Source organism: Polyodon spathula, chromosome 5, assembly GCF_017654505.1.
Source record: "Polyodon spathula isolate WHYD16114869_AA chromosome 5, ASM1765450v1, whole genome shotgun sequence".
NCBI classification, from domain to species: Eukaryota; Metazoa; Chordata; class Actinopteri; order Acipenseriformes; family Polyodontidae; genus Polyodon; species Polyodon spathula.
In genome coordinates this window covers 76,534,512-76,547,105 of record NC_054538.1, presented here as the reverse complement: position 1 = coordinate 76,547,105, position 12,594 = coordinate 76,534,512, and the positions used below count along the sequence as shown (strand labels likewise).

Sequence of the window (12,594 nt, the reverse complement as noted above, 5' to 3'; positions counted from 1 at the left end):
ACGGGCCATGTCTTAACTGTCCTGTTGTGTGTTTGTAATTGCAGTAAATTGAGCGCCAGCAATGAAGAGTACATGAAGAGCAGAGAGGAGTATGAGGAGGCCCAGAACACCATCGTGAAAGAGATCATTAGCATTGCAGCAGGTATGCCCACCTTCTCAGTGGAGTTCTTAATCCTACTGCAGTTCTGAATGGAGTTCTTAATGCTACTGCAGTTCTGAATGGAGTTCTTCACCCTGTATTTACTAATCTTGCCTTATTTGCATTTTGAATACTCTGGTAATAAGGTGTAGATGTGGAGGAGTCAGCAACCAATGTTTGTTACAGCAAAGAAAATAGAAGCAAAATGGTGCGTTTTCTGATCACTGCAGTTGTCAGTGTTGTACACTGGAAGATTATGTTTAAGGCCATGGGAAGATTTTGCTGCTGGCCTGTCTGGCCTACTGATTTCCTGCAAGCAGTCAGAATCTGTGAAGATAGATAAAGGAGGCCAGTAAACTAATCATTCTGGACACTTCTGACTTGGGGCAAGCGCAGCATCCCATGCACTAGCATTGAGAGATAAGCACCATTTCATAAATATCTGTACTTTTGTTAACCAGTGATCTACAGTACAGCACACTGGGCTTGACTTGACCCTCGGTGCTCAGTGTATTGAACTCCCCTGGTGTTCCAATCTTGTCACGTTTTGGGAGCCAGTGCTGTTGAAAAGCAGACTCCATTGTCTCATATGAAGTGATGGAAGTGCTGGCTGTGGATAGTCTAGGCAAGAGATGCAGCATTGACCACTAAATTAAATTGCAGGTTAGTGTTGCAACCTTCCAATAGTCTATCACTTTTTAAATGCTTACATTCGATTTATAATCGAAATATTTCTACAGTTACAGAAAACATTGTTTATTTTAGTCACAGAACTCCAATCTTAGATTACAATATTACTGATGATCGAACACCTTCACAGTGTAAGAGAGACTAATGTCTAGCAATCCTAGAATATAAAGCATTCTATACATTGGGTATGGGGAAGTCTGTCATCTACTGTGCATTTTAAAAGGTATTTCTGTTTTTTGTATATATGCAGGGTAGAAATGCTTGTGGATCAGCTGGTGAGGGGAAGGGAGGTTGCACACCCTGGCAGTGCATTCCTGTTTTTGTCATATCTCCTAATATAATCGTAATCGCACAATACGAACAGGACACTTTAATACAGTGCTGTGTAATTTATGAGAAATACTGTAATAGTTTTTGGCTTGTTTAATTGTGATGCCCTTTTCTAAGGAACAAGAATCGGCTCAAAATAAGTATATTTAAACTAAAAAAAATGGTTAATTACAAAACAAGATCATATGTATTTGAGCCTCTGATTCTGTTTCATCTTATTTTTTTCAAAGCAAGCCGACAAATTGCTTTCATTTATCCCCAATCCTACTTTTTAGTTCGCAATTCATTCTTGCAGCCTCCTAATTTAGCTTCCGGTGTGTTGGTTTGTTGTTGTGCTTTTCTTAATTTCCTCAATAGTTTAACATAATGTCTTGACACATTCTTTTCAGCATGAAATAGCCAGTAATAACATCATTTTAAAATATCTTCAAATAAATACAAGCACGCTAACTCGTTTAAGCAAGTCCTGGATCGTGCAACACTTTACACACACTTGGTTTAGCTCTGCTGGGTTTTCTCAGATTCTCGGGTGTCGCAGATTACTGGCTTGAAGACATGTTTTTCTTTTCTTTTTGGAAGTTTAGCGTCTGCAGTTGTCAACCTGCTTTCTAACTGATCTGTACTTTCTGTACTGTAATGTGTAAAAAAATCATTGTTCAAACTGTTTTACAATGGATACACCATTCAAGGTGAAAGGTGTGTGTGTGTCTTGTAATATTTCGGCTTTCTCCAGGAAAACTAGCCCCTGATTAATTGACTGCACTGTGGACCAGCTTTGATTATGTACTTAGATGCGCTTATTCTGCAGGTGATGCATTCTACCCAGAGCTCTCTTTCTACACATGTAGAGATGCATGGTCCAGTTAACAGTGAGACCTTGTTAAAATTGCTTAAAATTGGTATTTACAACTTGTTTAGAGGACGGAATTGTAAAACCATTAAATACAGCATTTAGGTAAAATTCAGGAATGAACCCAGACCAGTACTGTAAGCGCAGTAAAGAAAACTGGACTGAGATGGCACAGTTGGACATTGAGAGGGAGACACTCGTTCACTGAGAGGATGGAAAGTTGAAATGATACAAACGCTTTATTGAATTTGTTTATTCCCCAATCAGGTTATGTTGAGCCGATCCAGACCCTGAATGATGTGATGGCTCAGCTGGACGCGGTGGTCAGCTTCGCTCACGTGTCGAACGGAGCTCCCATCCCGTTTGTCCGGCCGGTCATGCTGGAGAAGGGTCAGGGGCGCCTCGTGCTGACGGCCTCCAGACACCCTTGCATTGAGGTCCAGGACGACGTGGCCTTCATCCCCAACAATGTGACCTTCCAGAAGGACAAGCAGATGTTCCACATAATAACTGGTGAGGAATTCACAGCCTGCTTTCATCTCACTCTGTCAAACTATTTGAATGTTTCTGACTTTCATGTGTTGTGCTTTATTCTGTGTAATCCCACCAAAGGATTCCAGCATCTTACGGTTTTTAATGTAAATGCACACGCAATTCGCCTTAAGGCATGTTTTAGTTGTTTCCCTTATGTCTCAAATTCAACCTCCCAGCGAATTATACAGTAGTAGATACTTAAAAGCAGCACAGAAAACAGGACCAGCGGCCACATCTAGAAATTAAGTGGATAGACTTAGGACAGAGGGTAAGAGACACTTCACACAGAGACCGTGTGAGTGTATGTTGAGGCAGCATCGCATATATTCCTTTGATGCAACTTGAGAAAGTTCTTGGATCAAACCACTACTAGGAACTGGATGAGTTTGATGGGCCAAATGGCTACCTCTTATTCGTACATTTTCTTATGTCCAAGTTTCTTATGTTTGTTTATGTTGGGAAGCACAGACTAGAGATCCAAGGTTACCATGGTATCCACAGAACATACGCTTCTGTACTTTATTCCATTAAGTGAATAATAAAAAGAACGATGGCAACACATTTTTTTTTCTCTCCTCCAGGCCCTAACATGGGAGGAAAGTCGACGTACATCCGCCAGGCAGGTGTGATCGTGCTCATGGCTCAGATTGGCTGCTTCGTGCCCTGTGAGTCAGCGGAGATCAGCATTGTGGACTGCATCCTGGCTCGGGTTGGAGCAGGGGACAGCCAGCTGAAGGGCGTCTCCACCTTTATGGCAGAAATGTTGGAGACGGCAGCCATACTGCGGTGAGGGCGCTAGTCGGGGTGGTTGTGAATTTAACATGCAGTAACTTGTTTCCGGTAGGCGATGTGGACTTTAGGTGACATAGCATCCATCTATAGGACACTGGTTAACAGTATGAATACATCTGTTCTGTTGGGCCCTGTGCACTGGTTAAGGAAATGGTATGCGTAAGGCCTGAACAGGGGGAGAACTCCTCGATTTGGTTTCATGAACACACTCCAGTATATTGGGTCTTTTTGTTCTGAACATTGTGGCACTTTCTTTTGACAACACCAACAGCTTGTTCCAGTTGGTGCCAGATGTATTTGTCATGTAATGGTCTATAGGGCTACATTACCAAGCATGGGGCTCTAGTGATTCCTCCGTGCTGATCAGGTTGGTTTCTTCTTTTGGCAGGTCGGCCACAGAGAATTCTCTGATCATTATCGACGAGCTGGGAAGAGGCACATCCACGTATGATGGATTTGGCTTGGCATGGGCCATCTCTGAGTACATTGCCACCAAGATTGGGGCTTTCTGCCTCTTTGCCACGCACTTTCATGAGCTGACGGCCCTGGCGGAGGAGGTGGCGACTGTGAACAATTTGCACGTGACTGCGCTGACGACTGACAGCACGCTTACCATGCTGTACCGCGTCAAACAAGGTGAGAATCCCTAAACTGGGGGGGAGGATCGGAGTGCCCAAAATAAGTCAGACTTGTTGAGTTGCTTATACAAATGTTAAATAAAAGATGCTTTCCAGGAAAGGGGTGTGGGTACAAAGTTGAACAAAAAAGAGTTGAAGGATGGTCGCAGTGTGCAAGTTGCTTTGAAGACCCTGAACAGACCCCTTTTTTAAATCATATTTTTAATCGCATTGGTAAAGGTTATTGCTGGATGCATCCTTCATTCAGCCCCACTCATTGTTCTGGTCATGCATTCAGACTTTCCTACTGCTAGCCTTTTGTTACCCTCTGTTGACCATTCATAATAAAGTATAGTGTGCAGACACCTGTGATTTGGCTTGAACCACTTAAGTGGCTAAAAGCACTCATGATTGGTGTTCAAGCTTGACTGTAGAAGAGTTAACATGCCTATGCTGGGTCAAACCATTACAATAGAGAGGCATTCAAAAGGAGCCACTCTAAGCTTTTTTTATTAATTTGATTTTAATTTCAGTAAAAGTGAAATTGGCTTCTGGTTTAAATTCCTTTGCTTGTACAGCAGTGGAAATGTAAGTGCAGAATGCATTATTTATTTATTTTGCTTTTATTTATTTCTCTAACAGCTAACAACATTTTCCACCGATCTTTCTCACAGTAGATTTTGCTAAGTGGTGTTTCCAATCAAAAACAGCAGGGTGTCAGAGTGTGTAGTTAAATAGGTGCGGGTGATAAAGGGGTCCAAGGATACTCCTGGTCATTGACAGATGCACTCGTTTCTCCCCAGGAGTCTGTGATCAGAGTTTCGGGATTCATGTGGCGGAGCTGGCCAGCTTTCCGAAGCACGTCATCGAGAATGCCAAGGAGAAGGCCTTGGAGCTGGAGGAGTTCCAGACAGTCTCAAAATCTGAAGAGTGCGATGAGGGGCCCGCCACTAAGAGGCGCTGTCGAGAGAAAGAGGTGACATAGCACAGTGTGTCCAGGGGGGTGTGTTGCCATTCTCCAAATAGTGTGCCTATTGGACAGTCCAGTGTCTCATTCCTCACGCGTGTGTGGATGTGTGTTTAACGCTCTGGTCTGCAAGGTGCTCCTCTTAATACTGCACCTGGATTTTGCACCTTGTTTAGTTGGGCAGCTGTCTGCTTAGAAACGTGGCATCTAACTAACTCGACCTATTATACCGTCGCTACACATGACGTGCTCAATAGGTCCGACAAAATAAGTTTGACATGTACGAGAACATACTTGTTAAAATGGTTATACCTCTTTCCTCTGTGGTATATGCTGTGGGTGTGGAGGCTGTGTAGGTTTCAGCAGCGGTCTGTGTAGTGTAAGGAGTTCACTGCTTCCAGTATGTCGGAGTGGGCAGACAGCTGGCTAGAGTACTGAGCATTGACCAGTTAATTTCAGCGATTGTGTAGTGTAAACCAGATTTGACATTCCCTTTTCTTCATCCATTTTAAAAGGAGCCATATGATGTATTTTTTTGATGGTGGGAAATTAAAAAAAAAAAAAACTTTGTAGTAGAAATGAGATAAAGCTGATTTTGAGTGGGACGGTTTTGTGTTTTTGTTGTACAGGAAGGTGAACAGATCATTGAGGAGTTCCTTTCCAAAGTCAAGGCGCTGCCTATTTCAGAGATGTCAGGAGAGGCAATCAAACAAGAACTGAAGAACATGAAGGCAGAGGTTTTAAAGAAGAACAACAGCTTTGTGAACGAAATCATCGCCCGATCCAAAACCACTGCATAAGTTCAAAATATCTGTCATGTAGGTGTTGTGTAAATCAGGTTCATTTTAAAAAGTCACTTCTAAATGTTTAGTTTGTACTACTGTTTCAGTTGTCAGCCTGAGTGCATTTTGCAGGTTGATTGTTGAGGAATGTTTATTGCTGAATGCACTTGCTTTATTCAATAAAGATAACCTCTACATGCTCACGTGTTGTAGTTTTGTCCACTATAATACTACAGTGCCCTTGTTTTTTAATTGTTATCAGCAATGCCTTGGAGATTCAGTACTGCTTTTGAGTGTTGTCAGTTTATATGTATTACTGTAGTACACATCAAAATGCTGTAACACACATGCTGCTGCCATTTTGTTTGCTTTAATGATTTGTATTGCCAATTGCTGAGGAGTATTCAGATAAGCACCCATCCTAACTTTGCGTCGCATAACTAACCAAGGAACGGGGAAATACTACACTGAAGGCAGCAGCTGAAATGTTTTGAAGACTTCTTTAACCTCATGGAGTGATTGGTTTCTGGAGTTATTGGTGAGTCTCTCACCCATACCTTCACCTTGGTTCCATGTGTGATTTCATTGGGTCATCAAGCTCGCACCCCCATTATTGGTGTTTTGTCAGCACGCCAACCAATGCCTTGTATGTTATATTGACACCAGTGCTTTTGAAATGACTCGTTCTTTTCCTCTACGTACAGTATTGTCCACCTCAGCTAGTTTGCACTTTGCCAATCCTCTGACACTCAGACAGTGATAGAACTGGACTGCTTGCCATGAGGCAGCGGTGGCATCTTTTGAAGGGGACTGCACATGGCGGCTGACTTGAATCATTCCTTAATCATTTCTCAGAAGTGGGGAAAAAAAGCTTGTTGCAGGGCGGATGAAAAGGAATTTGATTGTGGTTTAAACAATCAGTGAATGGCTAAACTGAATTCTTTAAATATTACACCCCTCGTGGCTGTCCTTTTTTTAACATTTCATTTAGCTCTGACAAGCCTATTTTATACCCAGTTTGAGCGGTTTACTGAAAGACTGCTGATGGAATTAGACTTGCACAGTCTTCTTGCTACATTGTTTCAAGTTGCCCCTTCGCCGTGGCAGATGGCTTGCAGAGTGACGTTGTAGCTACGAGATGGCACCTGGGAAGGGTCATTGGTTCAGAGGAGATGAGTTTGATTTCTCTGCTGGCGTGTTCCTGCAGCCTCAGAGCTTGTGAGGAATGAGTTATTTTAAAACTAATCTCTCCTTCTGCTGCCTGGGATGGATTGAGTTCCAGGAGGAGAATGGGAGCTCTGCCTGCCATAGCTGAGGAGCTTGAATATTGACACCTGGTGCCTGTATCTATTTTATAACCTGACATGGTAAAGGTTTACAGTTCCTCACTGTATCCTTCCTAGTTTTAATAAGTTTATTTAGGTTATTTTTTTGGACCACTTGATCAAAGCTATTTATTTATTTATTTATTTATTTATTTATATGGTGTTCTAATCACTTCACAAACACTGAATTAATTTGTGTTTTCATTCTGAATTATTAGTTTTGTTCATATGCTTTTGTTTCTGTAAATATGTATTTGAGCAGTTTTTTTTTTTTTTTTTTAAATCAATTTTAATTGTGTTGGTAAAGGTTACTACTGTGTGTGTGTGTGTGTGTGTGTATGCATCCTTCATTCAGCCCCTCATTTGTTCTTGTCATGGTCTAGGCATGCATTCTGATTTTTGTACTGCTAACCTTTTGGTACCCTCTATTCAACATTGATAATACAGTATAGTATGCAGCCACCACTGATTTGGCTTTAACCACTGGATTTACTCAAAGCGTACACAGCACTGATGGACTGCGGTATTTGGATGGCGTTCAAGCTTGACTAGAAGAGTTGACACATCTATGCTGGATCAAACAATTACGATACTAGACAAACAATCTACCCAGTAAGGGAGCCACTGAGTGAAACAATAACTTCTGGTTTTAAGAGAATATCCCGGACATTTGCAGAGCTTTTTGAGATGTTATAATGAATAAATGGACCGCAAAGGGTTAATAGCCTTATTTTGTAAAATACCTTTTGGGACTATTGTTGCTAATTGAGGGAGATGTATGGGCTTTGTATTGTAGTAGCATTGTGTCTTGTTGCCTAATTGAAATGCACAACACATTTGCAGTTAACTGAAGTCTTCTATCCAGACATTACCTTAAATTGGTAACAATCCTTTCTCCTGCCTTTCATTAAGTTCCATTTCCAGTCCTCTCCCAGTTGTGCAGATTGTGTTTTTAATGCGGCAGTCAAGCCAGTAAGTAGAGCAGCCTTTTTTCTGTTTCACAAGTGCAAACACTGCAGGCAGCAATTAGCTGAAACCTTTGTCTACTTGATTTCTTAGTTTTCTTTGCTTGGACAAAGCAGTGAAGCCGTTAACGGAGCCTGTGCAAGTCCCCAACTAGTGACATTCCCAGCTATCTCCCAGTACCTTGTCTCAGGGAAATGTTACTACTGCAGTAGATAAAGAAAGGAGCGTCATTGCACACAGCCTCTCTGGGTGCCTGCCCAGCAGGGTTTGCTGTAGCATGATGAGGAATAACAGTCCCTGTCCATTTTGCCTCCCTAAACCGCAGGAGTGACGAGGGCAATGCAACACTCCCTTTGGAATTCCCAGCAACAAATTGGAGACTTCACAGCCAGGATCTGCACCTGCTCTTCCCTGGCTGTGGGACTCGCCCTGCACACCACACAGTCATGCCTTTGCTAGGTGAGCTACTCTGGGGAATGGACATATTTTCAAGGTTTTCGGTGATGCGCTGTGTTGGGTTTGTGCCAAACATAACTCTTTGCATTTAGGCCAAAAAGTTCAATTTTAGTTTCATCAGACCATGAAACATTTTGCCACATGGCTATATAATCTCCTGAGTTTTTTTGCATACCTCAAACAGGATTCAAGGTGGGCTTTCTTGAGTAATGGCTTCCTTCTTGCCACCCTACCAATAAGGCTAGATTTGTTTAGTGCTTGGGATATTGTTGTCACATGCACACTTTTACCAGTCTTGGCCATAAAAGCCTGTAGCTCTTGCAAAGTTGCCATTGTCTCTTGGTAGCCTATCTGATCAGTCTCCTTCTTGCTCGGTCATCCAGTTTGGAGGGACAACCTGATCTAGGCAGGGTCTTGGTGGTGCCATACACCTTCCACTTCTTAATACTCATCTTGACCATGCTCCAAGTGATAATCAAGGCTTTTGATTGATATATATAATTTTATACCCATCCCCTGATCAGTGCCTTTCAATAGCTTTGTTCCGGAGTTCTTTTGAAAGCTCCCCTCGTGCTCATGGTTGAGTCTTTGCTCTGAAATGCACTAACCAGCAGAGGGAACCTACAAGAACTGCTGATCCTATCCTATCCTTATCCTGAAATCATGTGAATCGCTGCAATTTAACATAGGTGGTGGCCACGTAACTTGGTGTGCGATTTTGAAGGCCATTGGTTACACCTAAGCTAATTTAGCACTCCTATTACAAGGGGAGTGGACACTCATCCAACCAAGCTATTTCAGTTTTATTTTTAAATTAATTTTCTGCAAATTTCTAGAATTTTTTTTTCACTTGGAAGTGGTGGGGTAGGATGTCTAGATCAATGGGGGGAAAAAAAAAAAAAAAAAAAAAACTATTAATTTTAATTCCAGGCTATAAGGCAACAAAATGTGAACATTTTGAAAGGGGGCGTAGAGTTTCAATAGGCACTGTGTGTGGGTGTCATATATCTATAATATGGATTATTCTAAAGGGAGTGGCCAACACCAATGGGTACATTGAAATGACTGAGCAATAGATGTGTCTGAACCCACATGAACACGGCACAATGCTATCCTCATGTTCACAGTAGATTTGATTGGTAGTGCCGTGAAGTAGACTCGCTAATCAGAGCCACAATAGTCTGAACTGACGTTGCATTTATGAAGTTTGTTTTTATTTTTTATTTATAAATTGAGCTCTATTGAGTGTTTAATCATTAGAGACAAACTGACCTATAATCAGAACCATGTTATTATAATGAAATGCATGATTGAGATGACCTACTGACCTTTCTCTTGAGACTGAAAACAAACAGATCTGCTGAAAGTTAGTGGATTATCTTGTTCATGGTTCTATTTGCCATTTATTAAAACATCATTCAGTGGCTCTGTGTTTGCTGTTGGTTCCATCATTCAGTGGCTGTGTGTTTGCTGTTGGTTCCATCATTCAGTGGCTCTGTGTTTGCTGTTGGTTCCATCATTCAGTGGCTGTGTGTTTGCTGTTGGTTCCATCATTCAGTGGCTGTGTGTTTGCTGTTGGTTCCATCATTCAGTGGCTGTGTGTTTGCTGTTGGTTCCATCATTCAGTGGCTGTGTGTTTGCTGTTGGTTCCATCATTCAGTGGCTCTGTGTTTGCTGTTGGTTCCATCATTCAGTGGCTGTGTGTTTGCTGTTGGTTCCATCATTCAGTGGCTGTGTGTTTGCTGTTGGTTCCATCATTCAGTGGCTGTGTGTTTGCTGTTGGTTCCATCATTCAGTGGCTCTGTGTTTGCTGTTGGTTCCATCATTCAGTGGCTGTGTGTTTGCTGTTGGTTCCATCATTCAGTGGCTGTGTGTTTGCTGTTGGTTGCATTATTCAGTGGCTGTGTGTTTGTTATTGGTTGCATCATTCCTAGCAGGGTTTGTAGTCATGTCTTTTATGCTCACCAGGCTACAGTCCGACGAGTGCATGCCGGGGTACCTGCATCCCACTTCTAACACCTATGTAGCGATCTCTGTTCCCACAGGCAAGCGCATCACACAGGGTGATGCCATCCACACACAGGCGGAGGGCGGGCACAAACCCGAACCCAGGACCTCTCGCACTAAAGCATAGCGCCGATACTGCTGTACAAAAGAGCCGGCTCCTTTGCAGGGAGCGTATATCAGGCTTATGTCTTTGTATGTGATTACGTCACCTACCAGCCCTGCTGCTGCCTCCGCCCCCCAGCCCTGTGCATGCTACACTCCAGCATATCACCGATACCACTGTACCGGCTCTTTTGTACAGTGTTATCGGCGCTATGCTTTAGTGCGAGAGGTCCCGGGTTTGCGCTGCCCTCCGCCTGTGTGTGGCTTGCATCTCCCTGTGTGATGCGCCTGCCTGCGGGAACAGAGGTCGCTACATACATATGAAATCAAACCACTGTAATTGAATGTTGGAAAATTGTCAAAATAGTTAATATTTGTCTAATTTAATTGATGTCTTCAACAAACTACACATGCAATTCATTTAAAATAGTAAGAGAAAAGGAACACAATCAGAAATGGTAAAATGCACAAGACTTTAAGATGTCTAATTAAAGCACAATGTTTCTATATCTCTGAATACTGACTGAAAATTGAAATTCTCACACCAAAGTTTTCATGCAGCTACACTGTAAATAATTTTATCTCATGGACCAGCTTGTGCTAGTTTTAGTTCAGTCAACTAAAAAAAACTACAAATTGTTCTCCTGACTTGTACTGATGAGTTGGTACATCTTCAACTCTTCTCAACAGTCTAAACTTACTTGGATTAATTTGTATCAATTAACATTTTCAAGTGTACTCCACAACCTGACTACTATTGAACTGCTCATGCTCTGAATGGATACACTTCCTGCACACAAAATCATTGGCAGCAAGCCAGCAGTCTCTCTCTCGGTCACAAACCTGAGAACACCATGTTAATAGTAAGACGCTGGGAATTGATTCATGGTTTGGATCTGCTTCTGTTAGTCTAGTCTTAGATCCATACTTAAAATTAAGGCATTGAGTACTGTGAAACTCTGGCATGCGGTTTTGGGTAACAGTGCCATGGTGTCACATGTGTCTCAGCTGCCGATCACAGAAGGCTCTGTTCCGGAGTGGCTCCAATACAATGTTGTTAATCTGGCATTGGTGATGTGCCTGAAACTAACGATGTGAGAATATGCAAGTAGAACAATACCAACTCTTAACTAAAAAGCCAACAGTGATTAAATATCGGAAATAGGAAATATTTAATTCAGCCAACAAATACAGTGAGATCCAGAAAGTTCAGAACCCACCTTCTATCAAAATCCACAATTGAACAGAGGTCAGAGTTAAATAACAAATAGTCAATGCCAGTGTAAATTTGAGGCACCGTTCAGGAAAAGAAAAAAAAATCACTTGTTATATCCAAAACTACACTGGAATGCTGGCATATGTATTGGAATTGTAATACAACTAATGTATTTGTTACCGGCCATGTGTATTGATTTATGTACAACTCTATTGGGTAGTGGTCATGTGCATTGATTTATCTACAACTCTATTGGGTAGTGGTCGTGTGCATTGATTTATCTACAACTCTATTGGGCAGTGGTCGTGTGCATTGATTTATCTACAACTCTATTGGGTAGTGGTCGTGTGCATTGATTTATCTACAACTCTATTGGGTAGTGGTCGTGTGTATTGATTTATCTACAACTCTATTGGGTAGTGGCCGGGTGCATTGTTATCAATGGCAACGGGAATGACTTCCTTGGGCATGCAGTTATCAACACAATTATCATGAACATATTACATATATTTAATGTGTGTTTTGCTGTTTGCAGTCAGAAGGAAGTAAATACAATTGAATGCTTGCTGCTTATGTAACTACAATAGCTGGTTGAAGGAATTAATTTTCTAAAGTGTTCAGAATTGTGGTTGATTTGAAGTGAATTTAGATAGCATGTAAACTGGTCAGCGATTTTCAAGTCAGCTGTTTGGGCGTATCTCTTAGCTGGCGGTGGTGTTCAAATTAACATTGTTTTTCCCTTGGCTAATCTCTGCCTTTGCCTCCCACCTCTCTCTCTGTTTCCTTGATCTCAATGAAACCTGTGTCTTTCCTGATAACAC

The 12,594-nt window shown here is 41.9% G+C and overlaps 1 protein-coding gene across 1 annotated transcript in view; it reads left to right on the top strand.

The window, feature by feature from the left end:
• msh2 (mutS homolog 2 (E. coli)) overlaps window positions 1–5,904 on the top strand; it is a 46,738-nt gene extending 40,834 nt beyond the window's left edge. The window contains exons 11-16 of the mRNA XM_041251383.1: window positions 45–142; window positions 2,277–2,522; window positions 3,125–3,329; window positions 3,724–3,971; window positions 4,756–4,928; window positions 5,549–5,904. Of these exons, the coding sequence (XP_041107317.1) occupies window positions 45–142; window positions 2,277–2,522; window positions 3,125–3,329; window positions 3,724–3,971; window positions 4,756–4,928; window positions 5,549–5,719 (1,141 nt within the window). The 3' untranslated portion in view covers window positions 5,720–5,904. The remainder of the gene's footprint in view (window positions 1–44; window positions 143–2,276; window positions 2,523–3,124; window positions 3,330–3,723; window positions 3,972–4,755; window positions 4,929–5,548) is intronic.
• The last annotated feature ends 6,690 nt before the right edge of the window (window positions 5,905–12,594 follow it).